A 23,124-nucleotide genomic window follows, 5' to 3' on the forward strand; every position below is an offset into this window, starting at 1 on the left:
GGCCTCTAACCAACAAAAGGGACAGCGGAGAGAAGAATTTGAGTCCAGAAAAAAGGGATGATGACCCTCTATAGCTTGAATTTTGAAGAAAAAATTTTTAAAGTCATTAAAAGATTCATCAAAAAGGTTGAGAACTTTCCGACCTTGAATGGTCCGGAAAGAAATCCACTGTTGCTTATTATTTTGCCCACTAAAGGATTTGGTCATGTGAAAAAGAAGAAAGAAAATCCTCAAAGAAGTCGGAAAGTCTAATTCTCGACTGACAAACTGATAAATTTTCATAAAACCCCAAGAATTGGGGTGGAGCTGAGTTGGAGCAACTCGGCAATGGTTCAAAACCTCTATCTCAAAATCAGTAAAAGGCAGAAAAATTCCCAGCCGAGTAAAGAGACTCTCATACATAAAAAAGAAATGAGGGTCAGCATCAGAAGCCCTCCCAAAGCAAACCCGGTCTTCAAGACCCGGAGCAATCAATTTGTATTTGGGCTCATCTGCCTCTAAAAAACAAACCCTATGATGAGCACGAAGCTCAAAGAGGTAGTTGGTATCCACTTAAGGTTCCTCCCCGAAAACAGTGTCATCCACCCATAGCGAAAGGGACTCAATGGAAGACATCTTCTACAGTAGGTAAAAAGACAATGAAACCTACAAAAAAAAATGGAAAGGATCAATAACAGGGTGCCTAAAAGGCCAGAACAGTCTACCCAATAACACAATGTCACTAGACCTACAGACGGACTCACAGGAACTCTTCCAGAATACGAGACAAGGCATATATTCTCTAAAATACAGTATGAATATAATAAGGAAAGAGGATAGGAAAGAACTAACCTTCATCTACAAGAAGTGGAAGAAAATCAAGCGCAGCAACAACCAAAACACTCGAAGGAAGAAGGCCAAAAGGTCTCTCTTTCAACGTGAGCAAGAAATTTTCTCTTTCAGAAAAAAAATAAGGCAAGAAAAGGGAAAAGTATTTATAAACACGCTAGGGGCATAGTGGTAAATCGACGCGATCATTAAAGAAACGCATCATTACCAATGTAACTGCCACCCCACGTGTAAATGCAAAAAACTCTAACAGACGCGACGTTTGATTAGACGCGACTGTTGAAAATTCTTAAAAATCACGTCGGTTCCCACCTCATGTCGTCTACAAGCCCAAGTTCACATACTCAAATCCAACTCATGATTAAAAGATATCGGACTCGAGTACGGGCACTGTTCATACCCTGACCCAACACTAAGGCACAAGTCCAAATAAGATAAAAAGGCCTAGTCCATAGCTTGGCCTCCCCGCATAACCGACCTTCTCCAGAGAGGTCAGATTCAACACAGACTTCACTCCCAGGAAGTCGGGATCGAAGGTTAGCTGGCAGATAATACTTATTCAAATAAGTAACTGTCCCTAAAATCTCTCAACCTACTTCCAGGAGCCATATCTCAACTCCTCTAAGATAAAAGGACGGTTATCCCCCTTAAAAGGTGGAACTACTCCAACGGTGGTTATTGGTTCACCACTATAAATACATTGACACTCCTCAGGTATCTCTAAGTTCCAATACTCTCTAAACCTGCTTAGACCCTTGCTGACTTAAATATCGGAGTGTCTTTGCAGGTACCACTCCCCATTCCTTCACGCACGCTAGTCGACGGAGGCTTCCTGACGCGAACCTAGTCAGAGACTTCTTCCTTCAGACGATTGGGCCAATCTTATCAGTCCAGCCCATCAATTTCCGATTACCCATCGTAACAAGTACATTTTTCTGCGGGATGTAGGCGAAGAAGTTATTTGGCAAGATGGAATATTATATTCCTGATTTGTTTTGGAGTTTGTTTCATGTGAAAGTTCCATACAATCTTTCCATGTTTTGTTTTTCATTATTAATTTGATATCTTTGCAGTTTCATACTTGGTCACTATCGTGTGTGTTTGTGTTCCCCCCCCCCCCCCCTTTTTTTTCCAAACCGTGATAACCATGTTCATGGGAGCCAATGCTACCTAAGTTTTGGACTTAGATAATCTAATGTCCTATGGTGTTATACATTTTTTAGTTTTTTTTTTTTAAATATAAATATGGTTAAATATAGTTTAGAAGTAACGGGATTTTCGTACAAACTATCCGAAAAAAATTGAGAGTTTCGTACATATCATTTGTTCGGATATTATGAATAACTTATCATTATATTTTCTAGTGTTGCAGAAACAAAATTTGATCACCTAATGGACTTTGAACATGTAAGAATTTCATATAAATAAATAAAATCTAATCTCTATTGAATGGTTAAATTTTATAAGTGATTCTAGCTAAAAGTACTAGTATACATATTATATTTTCTTATCACGCCTACTTATGTGTTAACGTGTGTATGTGTGCGTGTGTTTTTTTTTAAATTAAAATTTGACCAAAATGAAAAGGGTAATGCATCATAGAGTATAAGGTGCATATATAAGCATATCCTACTTTATTTATCATTAGATTATTGTTATTATTTGGACTATCGTAAACCCTGCCCATAATAACAATGGCCTTGGAACAAGAAGAATCTAAATTGAAATGTGTGGATGATTAGCAATAAAACCAACTTTACTTTTTTATTAAGAAAAAAGATATAGAATCTAAATTGAATAGGTCAATTTATATTTGATTTGAATATTTTAAAAGCATGTTTATGAGGTTATTTTGCAAATTGATACTCTTAGGTATACTCGTTAATGTATCGTATTCCAAAGGCAGAAGTCAAGTATTTTCTGTCCTTTTTAGTGATGAATTCGAGATACAAATACGATAATGTTGGTCACTTTGTTTTACGTATTTAAGAATGTTTCTGAAAATTGATGTTCTAGCATGTATGCAAGACATTGTCAACTTAGTTATCCAACAATGGACAAAACAATATATTATATTATATTATTCTCATTAAGGACATCTTTTAGAATATATGTAAAATAGAAACAATTTTTAAAATTTCATTTTATTTCAATTAAAAACAAAAAATATATATCTAGCTCATCTAACATAAAAGAAAAAGATGTTATAACACTAGGAGATTACTGAAATAATAAAATAAAAAATTATTAATCACTATTAAATTTTGTATTTTTTATTAATTATATATAAATTCCAACACTTGATTCAAGACCGACTAAACTTTTTTACTTTAATTTTCGCTCTATCAATGTTGTCATTTTAGAGTAACATGATCTAACATAAAAGATAGAGGATGTATGTTTTGAATTAGAGACAAGTTTAACATTGAAATTGATTAGCATCCCATGAGTTTGTTGGCCTTAAGAATAGGGTTTTTGTGAAGAGGGACAGTTCCATCATTACCAGCAAGAGCCTTGTACTTGTCTTTCCTAGTGAAGTTTGTGCATTCATATGACAATGTTGCAGCAATGAGCCTCTGAATGTAATTGGCCACATCAATGCTCATCTTGCCACCAGACCCACAAGTCAAGTCCTTAGGCAACTTGTTCAAGAATGTTACCTCATAAGCTGGGCTAGGGTTCATGAAGAAGTAGAATGGATCCATCCCTTTCCACCCTCTAGCAGTTGTTCCATGGAACATGCTCATCCTATTCACCATTGCCACCGGCACCAATTCGTCCGTCAACTCCGCGAACAAGGCCGAAAACCTTAGAAGGAAAGGTTCCCTGCAAGTTGTCCCTTCAGGGCAAATTGCAAGGTCGCCTTCTTGTAGAAGCTTCTTAATCATTGAAGCGTCCGTGGCGCGATCACGGCTTAATCTAACCGTCTTGATTGGTGAGATTATCTCTGAGAGACGTGAGACTGAATAGGTTACAGCCGGTATAGGGCGGCCGAGGGCTGTGGAGAGAAAAATAGGGTCAAGTAGGGTTCTGTGGGAGCAAATGAAGAGGACACCACTTTGGCCGCTGGATTTATTTGCCGGCGGAGGTGGTGTTCCTTTGATGGTGACACGGACGCCGAGGGCCCAAAAGGCATAGTAGACAAGTGGCATAGGGAGGAGAGATCCGGCGGCGATGCGGAGGCAGGCTAAGGGAAAGCCTAGAGGGATCCAAAGGAGTGTTAGCAATGCATTCAGAGGTGTTGGCTTCTGGACGAGCCTTCCATCATGAAATATTATGGGTTTTGGAAGCTTCTCGCTTGTAACTGCCTTCACTTGTGGTTTTGGAGGGACAATATATGCTTCCTGCATGCATGCAAACAACCATATATATACTATTAGAATTTCATTTTACTTAACCTAGCTAGCTAGCTAGAACAAAATTTACTCTGTCTTTTTCCTTCTTGAGAAATGAGTACATTTTCTTTTTATGTTATGAAAAATATATATTTAAATCACAATCAGTTATTAATATAAAATATATGTTAAAATATAAATATACATTAAAAATAAATTAAACCATACATGTATTTATATATAAATCTAAAATCATAATATATTCTAAATCTTTTGAATATAAAACTCTGAAATCATATTATAATATATATTACTTCTTTCAAAAATTTAAGTCGAATATTTAATAATAATAATTTAGATAAAAGAAATTACATGAACAATTATTACTTGATATAATAACTAATAAGATATACCAGTTCTTTGAATGTGTTTTTTTTTTTTAATTGAATGAAAAATGGTATTTGTTATTATTACCTTGCACAAAGACATGAAAGGAGCATCAGTGAATCTATCTCCAAGTCCAATATCAGGTTTCTCATCACCAAAAGTTTTCTTGAGCACATCTGCTTTATTTTTTCCAACAAGAACTCCGGGCTTGCAAACAAATCCGGTTGCTCTTCCCTTATAACTTTCTAATTCTGTCCCCAAAACTATGTCGGCACCCAACATCTCCTTCAAAAATGGCTCCACCATCACCCGTGGATTCGCCGTGAGGACGTACCGCCTCCCACATGATGAAAACACGCGCCATGTCTCCGGATGGAGATCCCCAGAATAAAACTTGGGGAGCACGGCACGTGCTACAGACTCTATACTGGAGAGCCTCATCCCCGCCATTGAGGCGAAGATGAGGACTTGAATTCCCGCGGATTCAGAGACAAAGTAGTATAAAATGGCAGCCAATGGGGATGCCAAGAGAAAGAAGAGGAGTCTTAGAAACCCACCGACCTCAAAGGCAATTAGGGCAAAGTATGGGAAGGAACTTCGCCCTACGAGCAAAGTTCCATCCATGTCTGCCACAACAGTGTGGTTTTCTCTCCCTATGGAGTTACATTTTTCCACTGGCGGAAAAGTAGCAATAGTGTTGGTTGAAATATTTGCCATGTATCTATATATGATAAAGTTGAAACTTAACTTCTTCAAAGTGAGAAAATATTGAAGAAATTTGGTTATGAGTGTACCAATTCCTTGTGTGCATATATATAGAAAGTAGTTGGTGTAGAGAGAGATATAGGGTGTGACAATTATTGGATTTTATTATATTGTTGTTATGAGTTTTGTATGAATTAATTTCTTGTATATATAGGAATTGATGTAGAGAATGAGGGGTAGGTGTGAAACAAATATTGGTTTTGATGTTAATATGATTATGTGAACTATGATTTGATTAATGGTGGCTGAATGGCTCAATGTAATTGACATATACTTTAACGGTATAACCAAGGAAGGACTAAATAAATCTTTGTTTTTTTCTTTAGAAATTGCTATTCATGATATCAAAGAAATAAATTGTAAATTTAGTGATAATTACTTGCAAGATCTAATACATTTAATATGTACTTTTAAAAATATATTTAACTATATAATATCTGAAAATTATATATGAAAAGAGAATAAAGTACACTACTGAATATGCTCAAAGTGCATAAAAATATTATTCCAATTTAGTTGGTAGTTATAACTAGTTACTTTGTATTCTCCGTCTAGTTTTGTCATTAATTCCAAATGGTTATTCCTTAGCATTTTAATATTTCGTTTTCAAGCATTGCAAATTGCGATGATGTTGCCTTTAACGTATATATATTTTTTTTCTTGGAACTTCGAAGCTAATGAAAATCTCGTGTTTGTTAGCTTTGTTCGAATTTTCGTCATTATTATTAGTATTTTTTTTTATGATATATAGCACTTTTGAACTTTAGTTGTCCTAATTGGGATGATGATGATGAACTTAATTACTTTTCACAACGATGATTTAGTATATAAATAATCAGTGATCAACTTGTAATTGAAAATGACAATCCATTGTTGTAAGTAAGATTTTCGGTTATTTAGATATTAATGAATCAAATGATAATTTTTAATAAATTTTAAAAAATGATTAATTATTTCATTTTAAATTTATAAATTTGTAAAAATACATATTTTTTAAAATATGAACTAAAATACAAAATTTAATTTTTTATTTTTGTTATTATATTTTTTGATATTTATGTTTTAAGTTAAAAGAAATGTCAATACCTTGTTGAAAATAATTGAAGTTGTGTAGAGTAGCATCTGTCCGCAAATTTGCTGACAGTGCTAACGAAATTACATTGAGATTTTTTCATTCTTAATTTTGCAGGCAATGACTGTTAAACTAATATAAAAAATAAAGGTTTTTTAATTTTACTTACACCAACTGCGAAAATAAAAAATAATACGTAAAATGATAAATAGTTGTATTCTTGTATAAAACACTGAATATGTAATTTTTTATTTCTTCTAAAAAACTCGTTGTTATTATGGTTTATAAAGTTTTAAATCGTTCTACGTGGTTCCACCACTTACTATAATGTTGGACCAGTGGAGATTTTTTAGTTTGATTTTATGTTATGTTTTTAATGTACTTTTAAGTTTTAACTCACTCCCTCTGCTCCATGGTTGTGCATCAGCATCAAGTCCACAACCTCCCTTCACTTTCTCATCTGTTTACTTGAGTGCACATGTGCATGTTAGGATGACACTAAAATAGGTTTATTAATTACTTTTTATTAATTACTTTTCATTAAGGTGCGTCAATATTAGGTTTTTTTTTTTTTCCTTGGTTTTAAAGTTGGACCACCTCTTCTGATTTATTTAATTAAAGACGCTACATTAATTTTCCTTAAACATTATCAGACTATGAGCTTATTATCAATGACATCTGATTTTAATCCTTGGCCTTTTTTTAATAAATAGAAGAGTTACATATTTAACATTTTATACAAAAATACAACTATTTAATATTTTACATATTATTTTTAATTTTCGCAGCCAGTGTAAGCGAAATTAAAAACGCATATTTTCAACCTTATTTTTACAGTCAACTGCTAGCGAAATTGAAAAAGAAAATTTTCAATACAATTTCAATACAATTTGTAACATATAAAGTTATAAACACAACGGCTACTTTACACAGTTTTTACTATTTTCAACAATTCATTGACATTTAAATTTAATAGAGGGTAAATAAATAATTAATTTTAAAACATAAATGTGAATAAAAAATATTCTATTTGGATATAAATAAAATATAAAAAAATAGAAGTAATAAGAATAGTTCAAATTTTGAAAAATATTTTATTTTACAAACTTATAAATTTATAACGGCATGATTAACAATTTCTTAAAATTTATCAAAAATTATATTTTGATTTATTAGCATCCAAAAAATTATTAGCGAGACTTTTAATAACAAAATTTATATAAAATATAATTTTCCAAGATGGTGGCCTAGGAACTCAAAATTGGATTTTCAGAACTTGAGATAATAAATACCATCATCAAAATATTTATTATGCACTTTATTTCACAAATTAAATAACATTTTAATTGATATAATATTTTAATTATTTTTCGAATTACATAATTGCATAAATTTAGCTGGTGTCTTTATATTTTAATCATTCTGTTTTAAATTTATAAGTTTGTAGAAATTTGATTTTTCAAAACTTAAACTAAAACAATAATTTTATGAATGTTAATTTTAAGTTAATTATTTATTTACTCTCTGACTCCATTAACTTTAAAACATAAATACTAGTAACCTGTTAAAAATAATAGAAACTGTGTATAATAGCTAATGTGTTTACTCTGCCTCAAATTCACTGGATGAAACAGTGACTGCGAAGTTTTTTTTTCGGTAAAAATTGGGGCCACCGGCCCAGTGACTGCGAAGTTAAGATAGAAAATATGCTTTCAAATTCATTTACCGGCTACAAATATGAGTGAGAAATAATACGTAAAATAATAGTTAAATATATATTTTTTTATTTATTTAAAAAAAATCCTAATACAACCTTTTGATTGACCATGACTTTGAAAACCAAACCCTTGTAGGCTCAACAGGAACTGCTCTTCTATAACGATGAACCACGCACCATTGCTAATGAGGTGCACAGTATTAAAACCCGTCTGAATGAAGCAAACTCGTTAAAATCACATCAAAGATCTAAGATCCTTAAAATCTTCGAGAGCAGCCCATATTATAGCTTTTAGCAATATACCCAGCGTCGTACCGTTTCTTAGCTATCAAAAGGTAAACACGCTGTGAATCGGTTTAAACATATGTCCTCTGATCTTGGCGATTGAACAGAAAAATATTAGAACAGCAATTTAAATATGAGAACCCAACTGGGAGCATACTAATGTTCCAATTAAAGTGAAATCAATAATATGCTTCTATTTAAAATTAAAACCAGCCATGAAATAAAATTACATGGTAGACCCTGCAAAAGCATATACAAAATCCTGATCTTCTAGCTCTCCAACGAAAGCAAACAAAAGAGAGCCAGAATAGAAGCAGACATGGAAGACATTTGAGTAATCCCTATAACTTCTATACAAAACCAAACCCAAAATCTTATGTACTAAAATACAAAGGAATCACCAACAGATGAGAGCCTAAGGGAATGAGTTTCAATAACCAGTAAGCAACTGTTTAAGGCTATACACCTATCTCCTAAGCTATAATAATGTAATGATTTCCAACATAAGATTCATAGACAGCATCTCTATCCTCTACACACTTCTTTTGCCACCCCCTGAAAGCTGCAGAATGCCATTGGCTGAATGTATTATTATATTGACTGGCTCAGATGATACATATCCTCAGTTGTAGATTTTTACCGGCTTCTCGAATGCGTGCCGATTCTGCAAAATTGAGAACTAATCATTGGAAATGTCAAGAGACCTTCAAATAGAATTATATCCAGTGATGCATACTCTATGCATGATCTCAGATCATTAATTCAAAGAATTTGATTTCAGTAAATACGTTCTCTAATCTAATATACTGGAACAATCAAGTTTCCAGGACAATGGTCAGGGGCATCCCGACTGATGAAAGGAAAAGGTAGGGCAGATAAAGACACTGAAAACGGTTGTGAATGAAGATGCTTGCATTGAGAAAACCATACAAAAGGGCGAAGGGCGAAAAAAAATTGCGCAATTTGAATATCTGAAAATCTTATAACATGTTAGTAAAAATTATTATAACCGAGTTCTAATGTGTTTAGGAACGTAGCAGAGAAAATTATAGGACAGGTCACAAAGGATGGTAACATTCAAATACCATTTTGAGATTATGGCATTAAAGTAAGAGGAAAGAGAGAACAAACTATATGTAACGTGAAATATATTCTTATGATTTAATGTAGTGTGATAAAATAAGCAAAACATCATCCCTGTTTATAATAATACTAAAACCCTAATCCTAATCAAATGAGGTAAAAATAATGAAATAAAAGAAAATTAAATAAGAAAATCAATCCTAAGAGACCATCTAGGTAGAAAGATTTTAACAGGAGTAATTGACAAAAATAGCTTCAAACAAGGGAGGTGATTTATCACATTTCAAAATTCTGATTAGCTTTTTTTCTCGTTGCAAGGAAATCTATCGTCATATCTATGTTGTCTTAGTTTCTGTTTAGTACCTGATATAAAAGCACAAAAGTGACGCTATACTTTAATCCATCGTTAACTCTCGATCATCAATACCATCCATATCAGGCTTAAGACAGGTTACATATGCCACTTACAATGCCAGAGAGCATCACCAAAGAAAAGAATGAGTTGTTAGCTGAAAATACCATTTACCTGGTTGACAGCATAGGACTTTTTTGGAGCATTGTCCGTGTGTTCCAGTCCAAGATATTGCTCCCAAGCGCCATAGATATCCCTTCTCTAAACATTCAAACAGTGTGCGGTAACTTGGAGTTAGAAATTGAACAATATGCCACAGTGGAATCCAGAACAAACTGAGACTTTACACAACCCAAAAGTAAAAGTAACATGAGAAAGAGAACACCAACAGACCTGAAACCGAGAGGAAACAACATCTGAATCTTGTAGGTATTCAGGACGACCGAGTGACAGAAATGCAAACTTCCACTGGAAAATAACACAATTTACATTATAACTGTACTCTCATCCAAACAGTAGCTGAAGCAGGAGTGGAATTCAAAGAACAACTAATTTTCCAGACACCCAAATAACAAGTAATGACTAATACAGCTCAATGCCACATAGCAAATTTACTAGCCAAGCTTGAAAATGCCAAGAAACAGTATAAACTGAATTAATTGGGCTTATTAACCTTGGAAAACTCTTCATCTGGAACTTGCAACTTTTTCTGTATCCGCAATTTGACATCAGCTAAAGTCTCACCCTCATGTACAACCAAGAAAAAAGGGTCTCCAAAATTCTGAACTTGCTGTTAAATTCCCAAGCCGCCAGAAAAAATAGAAACACAAATCAGAAGGAAAGTAAAGTTTTAGATAGTAATATGACTTGATTTCTTTGAAAGGTGAAATATACTTGGATCAAAGCACTAAAATACAAAAAGTATACAATAGACTTCATCTCACTACCTGATTTTGTGTCGTATCTTTCATGAAATGATAAACATGGATCAACCGATCATTAGGGCCAAGATTTTTCTCTTCTTCAGGAATCTTCAAAAGTATACAACAAAATTACTTTTGGGACAATAAACTAAAACAAAGAGGAAAAAGGTAGTGAGAAAATTATAAAATCATATCACCATAAATTTAGTTCTTTAGTCTTTGTAGGATGAACAGTCAACTAGTATTATTCAAAATATCAAATGAAAGTTGCATTTCAGATCATTAAAAACTGGTTTAACAGGTCACTGGACCTCATCAGTAGTATAAAAAATAAAGCAGTCTCTCTATCAAGTGAAGATCTTATATTTGATTGGTAATTATAAACTCATCACAATGCAGTAATCTTTACCTCCTCTGCTCTTAGTGTCCAATATTGGTCATTAATATTCTCAATCTTTTCACTGGGAGAGAAAATCTGTGAAAGGTGAAGTTAAAACATCTTTAGCAAGATAGCAATGGGAATAAAAATCCAAAAATAAATAAGACGAGCAGCAGCGACGCATTAGAAACATAAATGCCTATACTATATACATCACAAGAGACATAACTGCCACAAGGACATTGTTATATATGTATAATGAAGCATCATTATCATTGAAAAAAGGAGAGATCAGCAAATGACATCTTACTTTCAGATCATCATAGATGGAGAGAACAAGTCAGTTTTAGGTGGCTACCTCACAAAGACTTTCTTGAACATTGTCATAACTTGACAATTGGGTTGTAAAGCTATCATCTCTCTTTCTATCAGTATAACTTTAATACTTTATCATGTAAATTGCTTAAAAGAACTAATTTCAGTTAATAATGTAGCTATATAATTATTTGGGTGGTTGGGGGACTCTAGTGGCGTGACTTCAATAAAGGCAACATCGCCTCAATGCATTAGATTGAGTCTAATCAATCTGCTTTTTGCCATGTGACAAAAATACCAACTGAAGGAAATTTGTAACAATGCTAGGATTTGAATAAGGAAAACACAAACTACGCTCTTCAGCACCTTATATATCTTGTGATAGAAAACTTCAAGCAGTCTAAGTTCTGCATTAGGATGAGATAAATCCACCTGCTTCAAAATACACAATTATTATAGAAGAAATATATATATATATATTAAAAAAAAAGCATTAAAACAGATTGTTGAATTATGCACGCAATAAGGCATGCCAATGATTTCTTGTAGCCTGGAAAATCAGTATGACTTGGATTATGCATCACTTATAAATTCATACTTTACCTTTGATTTAAGATCATTAATTACATCTTCCACGTCACATTGCTTTGGTAATCTAATAGTATGAATTAACACCTGAGGAAGGATAACTCTCTTAGAAGAAGAATATTCAGCTTAACAAATTTACATAGTGAAACAGTTAATGAAATGACTAGCACTCACTTCATCCTTGGTAGCATGATGGAAAGCAATTTTGAGTGTTTTTAGACCTTGCAATTCTGGCAGAGGGATATCCAACACTTCATAATATAAAATATCGGAAGTCTAGAAATATAAATGTAACAAATTAATTTATGATATCAGAAAACAAAACAGATAGCAACTTTTGAAACCCTTAAAAGTTGCAAAAATTATATAGTCCTACATAATCTACTGAGGAAGATGTAAAATTGTGACTAATACCTGATTGTAGTGAACCAGCATGTCAGACAAATTTTCTACTCCCCGATACTTGATTGGCTGTGGTTTAGGTTGCTGAGAGTAGCAGTTATGAGACGTCAGTCTGATTTTAGAAGGATCATCCAAACCAAGATGTTGAGCAACTCTTGTAACAACATCGTCATATGTATGCAGCTTTGACCTAAATGACCATCAAGCACATATCACTTGCCACATAAAGATACTTGCGGGTGGAGATATCAAAATCTTTACTTGGAAATAGTTATAATGGAACTAAGGTGGTTATCTAATGCTTTCACAATGACGGGATCTTTAGGTAGATGCATTTATCTACAATTTAGTTATGATAACAAGAAGAAAAAAACAAAAAAGAAGGAACAGAAAAGATTCCATGATTGTAGGAATAGCAGAAACTTACAATTCAAGACTGAACTCATCCTCTTTTGGTCTCTCCAAAGACCGGAAGCGTACAACCTGTAAAACGAAGGAATAAAATAAATACAAAAGGACTTGTTAGCAAACTATGCCTATGATGTCCTTAACGAGATCATTACACACAGCTAGTCACAAAGATACAAAACTATAGGAATGTCATACCTGACGGTTATGCACATATTCCAAGAATGAAGGAACATCTGGATAACGAAATTGCTCAGCACTTCCAACTTTGGGGGTCTTCTGGTAGCAAATAATATCACCATCCTCAAGCTGGCCAAGGACAAAAAGGTAGAAGTCACAATTGTGTGTCAATAAAATAGAATATTGTTGACTAGATCAAATCAAAATCAGATTCCTAATTCCTTTCATGAATCTGTTATGTGAATAGAATTAATTATAAATCTTTTCCTTTTTTGGTTTATTGCAGTGGTCACACCAAAGATTGGAGGGGTGCTTCTGATTTGATGAACTTTTAAGTGCAGCAGGTGCCACTAAGAGTGCATTAGACTCCAAAGTAGTCTGTTCAGTCTTGCCTTTCCCCATCATCACAACTCTGAGTTTCCTCTCTTCTAACCTCAGCAAATACTTCTCCAATTGAGGGTAGGATTGCTCTTCCAATAATTCTGCTACAAACTTCATCTAGCTCCACATTGAGGCCTGCAAGAAACTGGAATATCCTCCCTTCTTCCACTGTTTGTTGGTGGTGTTTGGCATCAGTGGCTGAATTCCACTTATAGTTATTGAAGTGGTCAAGATCCTGCCACACCCGCTTCAATGTGTGGAAATATTTGGTGACATTGTCACTCCCTTTTTGAATTTCTCTAGCTTTTAGAGTAAGTTCATAAATTTGGGATTTACTCCCAATATCAGAGTACATCTCCTTGACACTATCACCACTAACTAGTACCCATTGCTCAGATTTTAAATCTGATGGAGTAGGAGTGGTGTTCTCCTTTTGTTTAGGATTAATGACTGAGCAACTGTCAGCCATAGCTATAAATCAAAGGCACAGTGCAGAGATCCTGCTCTGATACCAAGTTAAAGTGTTTGAATATATTATTCTATCAAATGTACAGGGAATCATCCTCTTTATAGAGGAATTATAGAAATAGAAATAACTAGGAAATAGGAAAGAAGGGAAAATACTAGCCAAAAATAAAGAAAAGATTTCTAATCATAAAATCCCTAAAATTAAGCTAAACCAAAAAAGGAAAAGATTTATAATTAATTCTATTTACATAAAAGATTCATAAAAAGAACTAGGAATCTGATTTTGATTTGATCTAGTCAACAAATATAGTGTGGATATTACTGAAAACCCAACCAATAACAATAAATAAATAACAAATGATCATAGAAAGCATTGGGGGGAAGAGAAAAAGACAAAAAAAAAAAGGAGTTAAATCATTTATAAATGATACCTGATTAGCACGAAATGTAGATTTCTTGTCAACAAGCTCACACATGACTTGAGGTTCAAATTTTATTTCCTGAATGTGCATGTGAAGGGTAAGTACTCTTTTCCTCTCCGCTTCATGTTACAATCATGGTAAATGATGATATGTCAAATGCATATTGACTAACCTCAAAAAGTTCAATTTCCTCATCACGAGAAAATCCTGCCATTTCATTTAGTCTAGTCAATATATCCATAGGCCTTCCACTAGCCGACACATAAAACCTCCCTATATACCTGAGAAAACAAAAGATCTGCCATTTGTGAATTAAATGTATTTTCACCTAAAAAATAATAGGAAGATCAAGTGCCATTTATATATTTAGATGTATTTGCACTCTAAATAATAAGACAGTCAAGTACCGAAATTCCTCATTTGATGGGTCATAAAGTTTGAAGAATAGCAGCAAATCTTCTGTTGACTTCTCAGGAAGAGCGATAGGTCGGAAATCCTAATTGAATATGCAAATCATGAACAAAAAATCCATGTCCTTTAGAAGCTAGTAGGAAAAAGAACATAATCACGTGCAATTTTTTTATGGAACTGTATTACCAGGAACAAGGTTGAAAATATAAAGGAAAATAGTACCTGTCCTGTTTCCACTTCCAAAAATAACTTCAGCTCTGCACTATTTGCCTTATTGGACACTTCCCTTAACTGTCCAACCTGGAAGTGATAAGTAAAACAAAACAATTTGCAAATAGCACAATCAGCAATATCATCATAACATATATTAAAAAATTTAAACATCTTGTTTTTTCTCTTTTGGATAGAAAAGAAACTTTAATTTCCACTCTAAATCTCACAATAACAGATAGTTATCATACTTAATATACAGATCATGGCTACCAGCATGCAATTTATGGCCAGTGGCACAAAGCAATTAAAAATGGGTGAAGTACTCACTGATTGGGCTTCTTCTTGAGGTGTCACAGGTCTATTTGGCCTATATGTGTGGTTTTGGCGTTTTGCCCACAACCAAAACCGTTGGTACTGGACAGGTACACCCAACTCTTTGGCAACTTCCTCCTGAGAAAAGCTTCATTGTCAGAAAGACACGGAGAAAATATAAATAACTTTTATTTTCTCAGATATCATACAAATTAAATGACAGTCCAACTTGTCAAGGATCACCTAAGTGGACGATGACAATCACTATGAATTGAAAAAGCATGCATTTTATTAGCAAAGACGGTACAACATTTAAAATGAGAATTTCTAATCAGCTTAAGCAGCTTTTATTATCTTAAAATTCTAATTAACTGACTCACTAAACCACTCCACCCAAAAAAAAAACAACAAAACCCCTAATTTAGAGGATATTCATTCAGAAAACCTGATAAGAGAAAGATCTTTCGAGACAAATTCATTCAACCAGTTTTGTCTGGTAAATCCACATATGGGAGTAGATCCCAGTACAATCCTCGAAAACCCAGATCCGGGTATCAGACACCTAAAGTGAAATATATGAGGAAAGGAAAAAATCCATGACAAATAAACTTCTTCCTGCCGCAATCCCAACAGAAAAAAGAAGCAAATGTCATTCAGGCATTACAAATCTAAGTCCAATATCCATAACTTACAACAGCACCATGTGTTGTTGCAAGATTGATCCACATGACTGAAAGATGATATCAAATACCAAGTGAAAATAATCCATAATGGATGGTAAATTTTGCTAGATTCTCAAATGAAATATATAGAAGTATAAATTGCCAAACATATTAGAGCACTATGCAGATCAAATGATAAAACAGTAATCCATACCTTAAAAACGCTGAAGGGAATTTGTTTTTGAATACGGAAACTTCTCACTTTATCATGATCCACAAGATCAAAGAATATATCTTCTCCAATCTGTTCAAACAGATCAGCATCACGTGCAACCTGTGGCCAGCATCAATAACTTATCACTAAACAATCTCTTTATGACTCACCCAACCTAGAAAGCATCTTATAAAAGAATATTGGAGTAGGAAGTGGCAACCTTTACAATGGTATACAAATGAGCCTCTGCCTTCTCCTTCCTCTTCAGCTCTTTTTCTTCTTGTTCTTTCTTTAACCTCACCTAAAGTGTAAAGTTGAAAATAAGGCATTGCTACATCAAAATACAAACAGCAAAATCAAATTACACCAGCGAAACAAACATCTTACTCTAAGGTGTTCAGCAATGTCCTTCTCATCCACATTGCATATGATCTTATCTTTGTCACTCTCGCGTATGTAAACAAGCATATATGCATTTGAATACTTCGTAAATTTAAAGGGGGAGTTGTTGAAGCCAGGGTTGGTATGAGGTAACTGCAAACAACAAAAATTAAGAAATAGAAAGATATTGTAACTGAGAAATAAAACATTGCGGGGGGAAAAAAGTCTACTCAAACTAAAAAGAAAAAGAACATTCATTTCAGACAAAAGTTGATATCAAACTATGGATGAAAGAAGTGCCAAAACAAGATAATGGAATATTACTTCTTCTTCCCCACCATATTGTTCTTCCAATGCCCTTTTAGCCTCCTCTTTCGTAACACGCTCATCATCAAATTTAAACCTGAAAGAAGAGTCATGCTAGTTTAAAATAGAGCACAAAAAGATGACATGAACAATACAGATACAGTTGAAAACAATTAAAAGTAATGAAACATCAATCATGTAGGCATCACTCCTCAATCAAAGTTAGAGATAAGACCAAAATTACATATCAAAAAAGTAAATAAATTGCAACAAATAAGCCTTATTCTCCTTGATGAGTCAGCTATATGAGGCAAACAACGCCATAGATGCGGTTTTTCTTGGACCCTACATAATGTGGGATGCTTTGCACTAGGCTGCGCATTATATATGCTTAACTACATTTTTAAGAGTGGAGGAAAAAAGAAAGGCAAATCCATCAAACTACCAATCCCTCTTTCACAAAGGACTCGGTTGTTAACTTTTGCTTTCTTAGCGAAGTGCCTCTGCTGTAAATCTGTAATCATTTCTTCCACTGCATTAAATGTTTTTCCTATAACAGAAGTTTAAGGGGAATGTTGGGAAAAAAATTATTGTGCCTGGATCAATGCATTGACTAGCTATGTCAACTGTTCAGAATCCACTAGCACTGTGGAACATCTATACAGAACCCAATATATTTTCTCGTTTGACGGGGAAAATTGGTTGGCAATCAGAAACCAAACCAGTTTTCATGGAAAATATAGTACAAAACAAAGAAACAGACTTAAGCATGTAACAGTTGATATAAAAATACTGAAAGAATTAAGTGCATACCACTGATCTGATAGAGTTGGCCTAATGTAAGCATAGTAGTGTCCGCCATGAACCCCACCACTGTGAACCAAAACACTGAAAACAAATAATGGCACACACAATATCATAAGCAACCGGTTAATTAGATACCAAACCATATCAAATTAAAAGTAGTTTAAGATGAAGAGGAAAATAAAACACACAGATTTTGGTCAATAAGGTGGTGTACATAAATACATTATAAAATGAAACAATGAAGCAAAACATAAAACATTAAAGGAGTTCAAGCAGTCAACCCCGTTACTGCTGTCCAGCCAAATCGGACCTTTTTTTTTTTTAAGAAATATTGCACCACACTATAACATAAAAAAATCAATAACAGTCCACAAGAAATAGATTTATCTTTCACAAACTCGTTTCAACTTGGAAGATTTCATTGAATAGAATTTCCTATAATTAAGATCAATGGTCACAAAGTATCGAATACCTTTATTTTATCAACAAAAGAAAAAACATTTCAAATACCTGTGAAGTGTATAAAGGTTGCGAACTCTTCTATCAGCTTCAGGAGACAAATACTTTCCATCCTCCCTATCAAGATCTAGTTGCAAGGGGAACTCATAACGGTCGTTGATCTGTTAATGGCCCATAAAGATGTCAAAAAGATGAAAAATGGAGAACTTCACACACGCACAGACACAGACACACGCACAGAGAGAGAGAGAGAGAGAGAGAGAGAGAGAGAGAGAGAGCAAAATCCACAACTTATCATCTCAAGAACCAAAAGGAAAAACTAAGATATAGCAGCGACCAACAAGATGTCTGCATAGATCGAGTCAGCTACACAGATAAAACTAGACCTAGTGTTCTATACTCTCTATAAACCATTTCAACCATCTGCTAGAGTAGGGTTACACAAGGTAGGATGTAAAAATTACACCGTAAGTGACAGCTGTCTTGCATAACATTTTACAAACATGTAACAAATCACCCAACTAGTTTTACATTGGATCTGCTGATCCTATAAACTCAGATGTACTCTATTCTTGATCATAATAATCAAGCCAAAATTTTCTGTCTCCCTCACTCTCAGTTTCTTCCAATGACAATCAAACAATTAAAATATAGACATTCTTTTACGGTTTCATCAATAGATCTTGAGGGCATAATTAACCAAATTTGGATCAAGAATTCAAGATAAGAGAGACAGAAAACTAATAGGAACTAAGACACAAAAAAGTTAACAAGTAAATGCTAATTTTGCTTACCTTGGTTTAATATGACACTGACAACTAAACTGAAACATACAACTATATTACAAAGGAAGGAATATATCCTTGATTTTAGAGTTAATACTAACCTTTACCATAGTGTCTCGCATAAAATCGTATTCAAATCGTTTTAATTGAAGTTGAAGAACAGGTGGAAAATCAATGAACAACACACCCTTCCTTGCCTCCTGAAAGAATAATATTGAGAAATGCCAAAAAGTGACATATATGGAATACATTTAATATAATATTGAAAACAAGAGGGGAAAGTAAAAGAAACACATCTAGGGAATAAGACTAGAAATATTGTGTCATTTATAGAGGGTCATATGTACACAGCTTTACCATCATAAAAAGCAAGGCTGTCTCGCACAACAAGAACCCACAAGAATGCATGGATACACCTTCATGCCTGAGGATTTCTTATCATCTATAGTATATTGTTTTCTCCTTTATAAAATTCCTCCCTATTACCAGAACAAAGGGAAAGAGAAAAAGAAAAATAAATGCATGGATATAGCTACAGCTGATTGCACCAGCACTAAGTGCATAACCAGTGTAGCCATATACGGCTAACAAAAAGATACAACTTGGTATCAAATCGTTTTACCTGTAAGCCATACTTCTCCGCATGATACTTGTTATCACCCTCAAGCCGTTCCACTTCGACATACTTGTCAAAGGAGTCATACACATCCCGACACCCTTTGACATCAAGCTGAAGATCTACAATCAAATAGCCAAAATTCTATATAAAGTCATAGAATAGATGGAATGATGTAATATACAACAGCATTCTAAAGCACGTACCATAAAATGATTCTTTTCTTGTGGATTTGTAGTCCACATTGATGCATTCAATATAATTCATATGGTGGCCTTCAAACAACTGCTGTATAGTGCCTTCCACAACAGTTCCCTAAAACAAGAGGAAACTTCAATATAATAATTTCCTAGGCATATAAAAAGCTACATGACGAGTGTAGCTAAAACATTGTCAAAACAACATAACTAAAAGCAGTTACCATTAAAAAAGAAAAATTGTACCTTCATTTTGTCTTCTAGCTTTTCACAAAGAACCCTATTAAGTTCTTGGACATCATGCTGCATGAATGCATCATACGTATCCCATCCAAATGACTTAGTTAACTCTTTTGTTGCTACACTACTATCACTGTACTGCAGTTTGTAGAATAAACTCTGTAATGCTAGGGGAATGCTCCCTGATGGCATATCATTCTCAGTTGTAGGCATATGGTACACAGCCTGTAACAAAATATTATGCACATGAGCTGCTTCCTTTGAGAAGGAAAAATAGTTTTCTATGTGTATACCAGCTAACCTTTCTAAAATATGGAATGTGATACAATGTCTGAAGGAGAGAATTCATGTAACAAGTAGCTCCTTGGTTTTTCAATCCAACATAACCAGTTTCCTTTTTTGAGTCGTGAGACCAGTAATCAACAACCTTACGTACAGCAACATCAGCCTCAACTACACATGTGTCGTTCACAACATAGCCTCTACTAGGATCGAGCAATTCAGAAAGCGGCATGAAATTGGTGAACCCCCAATCACTCTCACGTGCATTGAACTGGTGTGATGTTTCTGCAATTGGAAAGCAATCAAAGAAATATTTTATTCCCCAAATGCAAATAAATAAACCCAGATAAAAAAATAGGAGAGGAAAATAATCAAGTAAGAGCAAGCATAATTATCATCGACAGGTAAACTCCTAAAGAATCTAGCTGAGTACAAATGCATAAACTGCACTAATTAGTCACAGGCACTGTGGAATATCAGTCATATCCAATATTTATTCAAACTTATATAATTTCATGTGTTGAATCAAAACAAAAATCAATAGATGTCTGATCAAAATCCAGACCACTGCTATAATTTGAACAAGAATGTTATAGAAAGCCAACCAAAAGCAAAATTGTACAGCTATTTTGATCAAAAGCTTACAGAAATCACTGTTTCAAAAGAAATAAGATAATTAAAATTAAGTCCACCACAGTGCAAGAAGGAAACATGCTCACTAGGACTTGTGACATCAAACAGAAACATAACTCATCCTATACTTATTACATATGGTAATATAATATCTTCATTGTGAACACCTATTGAGAGAAACTACCTTTTCTAATTGAGAATTTATTATGAAGTTGATTAACAACAGTCAAGCTGAACTGCGCATATCTACTCCATCCATAAGGCAACAACACTGAATCTACAACATCCAGATACATAGACAAATGATCAACATTGTTCCCCTTCGGAAAGACAAGTATCCGCCTGCTCATTGTAAATAAGGTGAATTAGGAGTTAGGACCGCCATCTCAAACAACAAAATTTAGCACCTATATATGTCAGTGTTAGCAATTAAAGTATATGAGAAAAAATCCACATACCATCTGTAGCCTCCAACTTGGAAAGAGTCAGAATATACTTTCCTCATAAGCCTCGAAAAATTATCAATTGTCCATGTGAACCTCCCAGATTGTGGATCATCCACTATAGGTGCATCAACCGTACTAACGTTTTCTGCTTGTACTAGAACCAAATAGGAAAAGGATAAAGGAAGAAAACCAACAAATGTAAGTAGAACAGTCACTCTTTTACTCAAATCACTGAAAAATATAAAATAATTGATTTATGTTTAACAAGCACTTGAGGGTCAGCAGCTCCACACAGCACACACAAGGTGGAGGAAATAATATTAGCTTTGATATTACAATAATCCACTTCCATAATGCAGGCCCATGCAGAATGAAATGCTTATCCAGTCAAACAAGTCCACGCACAATGTGGAGGAAAGAATCGTTAACCAAACTAGCACTTTGCAAATCAAAACAGCTTGACATACATTGCAGGGGAAACTCAAAAAGCTATAATGCCCACTTCCCGCAGTTCCTTAATCAAAGCAACGTTTGCACTTCACGACAATATGCATGATTCCCCCCCCCCCCCCCCCTTTTCTCCCCAAAAAACCACCACAAAATAAAAACAACACACACACAAACCTAATACTAAGACAGAGACAACATTGAAGTGACCTTTCTTACAATTCAAAAACCGAAAATACAAGCAAAACTAAAAGAGCTACCCACAGTAAACGAAAATACATGCAAAACTAAAAGAGCTACCCACAGCAAACTAAACCATATCGTACTGACACGAACCTCTCACCGGGGTACAATAAGGAAGCAACAAGCACACATTAGATATTATATGCAAATATAGATACCGTACGGTATTAAGAATTAGATAAACGAATAATTCTACAAACAGACTCATCCACCGTGATCATTAGCAACATCACCATCATTCACCAAAAACCAAATGCATGTCAATTTAAGCTTTATTTATTTTGTACCTTCCATGGGAAGAGGGCCTTCAGGATTATCAGAGTTAGGAACCTCCATCTCTTCGTCCTCCTGCTGCTGCTCCTGCTGCTGCAACAAGAAGAAGAAGAAGAATCATAATTCAGAACACAAACAAACAACCACAAACCGATCTACTCTCCCTCACTACCAAAAACCCTAGCAGCAATCACGAACACAAATAAACCAAGCAAAGCAGCAAGCACGCAGAAATAAAACCAATAAAAAGAAAAAATTAGGTCAATTCAGAATCAGAGAAGCGAAGTCGTGTCGGTTGTGAATTGCCCCGAATTGAAGCTAATCGAAAAACAAAAGTATAAGAATTTTAAAAATAAACAAATAAAAGAAAAGAAAAGCAGAAAAAAGAGAGCGCGAGAGTGAAAACGTACCTCTAAAGGTGGAGGAGGCATTGGTGGTGGTGGCGGCTGCAATTGCAGAAAGAAAGTGATGGATGAAGCAGTGAGCGAAGAAGGCGCGAACGACGGAGAAGAAGTTACGAAGAAGAAGAAGAAGAAGAAGAAGAAGAAGAAGGAGAGTTAGTGAAAGTGAAAGTGAAAGTAAAAGAGGCGAGTGATTGCGCAGCGCAGTGCTTAAAAGAGTGAAGGGATGCCTTCTTTCTTTCTTTCCGTCTGTATGCTGGGCTTTGTGCTGATGTATGTGCGTGTCTGGTCTAGTAAGTAAGTACCAGGAAGGATATTATTGGAAATTAATAAAACAAATAAATATTACCTTTTAAAAAGAATAAATAAATAATGAAGATAAGAACAGATTTATTATTTTAGAAAAACATAACAACATTATTGATACATCAAATATCACTGAATTTCGTATTAATATTTTACTTTTGAATTACGTATTTTTATTATAGGGTTTTTTTTAAGAGAGA

The 23,124-nt window shown here is 34.2% G+C and overlaps 2 protein-coding genes across 7 annotated transcripts; both read right to left on the reverse strand.

Moving 5' to 3' along the window:
* Positions 1-3,125: 3,125 nt before the first annotated feature.
* LOC130951431 (glycerol-3-phosphate acyltransferase RAM2-like) lies at positions 3,126-5,413 on the reverse strand. Its single transcript, XM_057880078.1, has 2 exons — positions 4,638-5,413; positions 3,126-4,172 (listed from the first exon to the last, which is right to left on the reverse strand). The coding sequence occupies exons 1-2, from the start codon at positions 5,265-5,267 to the stop codon at positions 3,264-3,266; spliced, it is 1,539 nt and encodes a 512-aa protein (XP_057736061.1). The 5' UTR covers positions 5,268-5,413; the 3' UTR covers positions 3,126-3,263.
* Positions 5,414-8,557: 3,144 nt separating this feature from the next.
* On the reverse strand, positions 8,558-22,883 carry LOC130947773 (ubiquitin C-terminal hydrolase 13-like). 6 transcript variants are annotated; one of them, XM_057876480.1, is made up of 32 exons: positions 22,628-22,883; positions 22,232-22,307; positions 21,267-21,408; positions 20,993-21,150; positions 20,195-20,460; positions 19,900-20,118; positions 19,663-19,771; positions 19,463-19,578; positions 18,942-19,040; positions 18,107-18,216; positions 17,603-17,677; positions 16,808-16,886; positions 16,490-16,636; positions 16,323-16,403; positions 16,103-16,222; positions 15,242-15,364; positions 14,924-15,001; positions 14,698-14,786; positions 14,463-14,571; positions 14,300-14,368; positions 13,038-13,148; positions 12,859-12,914; positions 12,444-12,621; positions 12,204-12,305; positions 12,045-12,116; positions 11,808-11,876; positions 11,157-11,222; positions 10,772-10,855; positions 10,498-10,614; positions 10,218-10,292; positions 9,999-10,085; positions 8,558-9,068 (listed from the first exon to the last, which is right to left on the reverse strand). In XM_057876480.1, the coding sequence occupies exons 1-32, from the start codon at positions 22,646-22,648 to the stop codon at positions 9,012-9,014; spliced, it is 3,360 nt and encodes a 1,119-aa protein (XP_057732463.1). In that variant the 5' UTR covers positions 22,649-22,883; the 3' UTR covers positions 8,558-9,011. The 6 variants fall into 6 exon arrangements, with proteins under 6 accessions (XP_057732463.1, XP_057732464.1, XP_057732466.1 ...); XM_057876481.1 differs by having other exon boundaries at positions 21,267-21,399; positions 22,232-22,310; XM_057876483.1 differs by having other exon boundaries at positions 8,558-9,053; positions 11,808-11,873; positions 22,232-22,310.
* Between the last annotated feature and the right edge of the window lie 241 nt (positions 22,884-23,124).

The sequence above is a fragment of the Arachis stenosperma genome, chromosome 9 (genome assembly GCF_014773155.1).
Source record: "Arachis stenosperma cultivar V10309 chromosome 9, arast.V10309.gnm1.PFL2, whole genome shotgun sequence".
In the NCBI taxonomy this organism is placed as follows: Eukaryota; Viridiplantae; Streptophyta; class Magnoliopsida; order Fabales; family Fabaceae; genus Arachis; species Arachis stenosperma.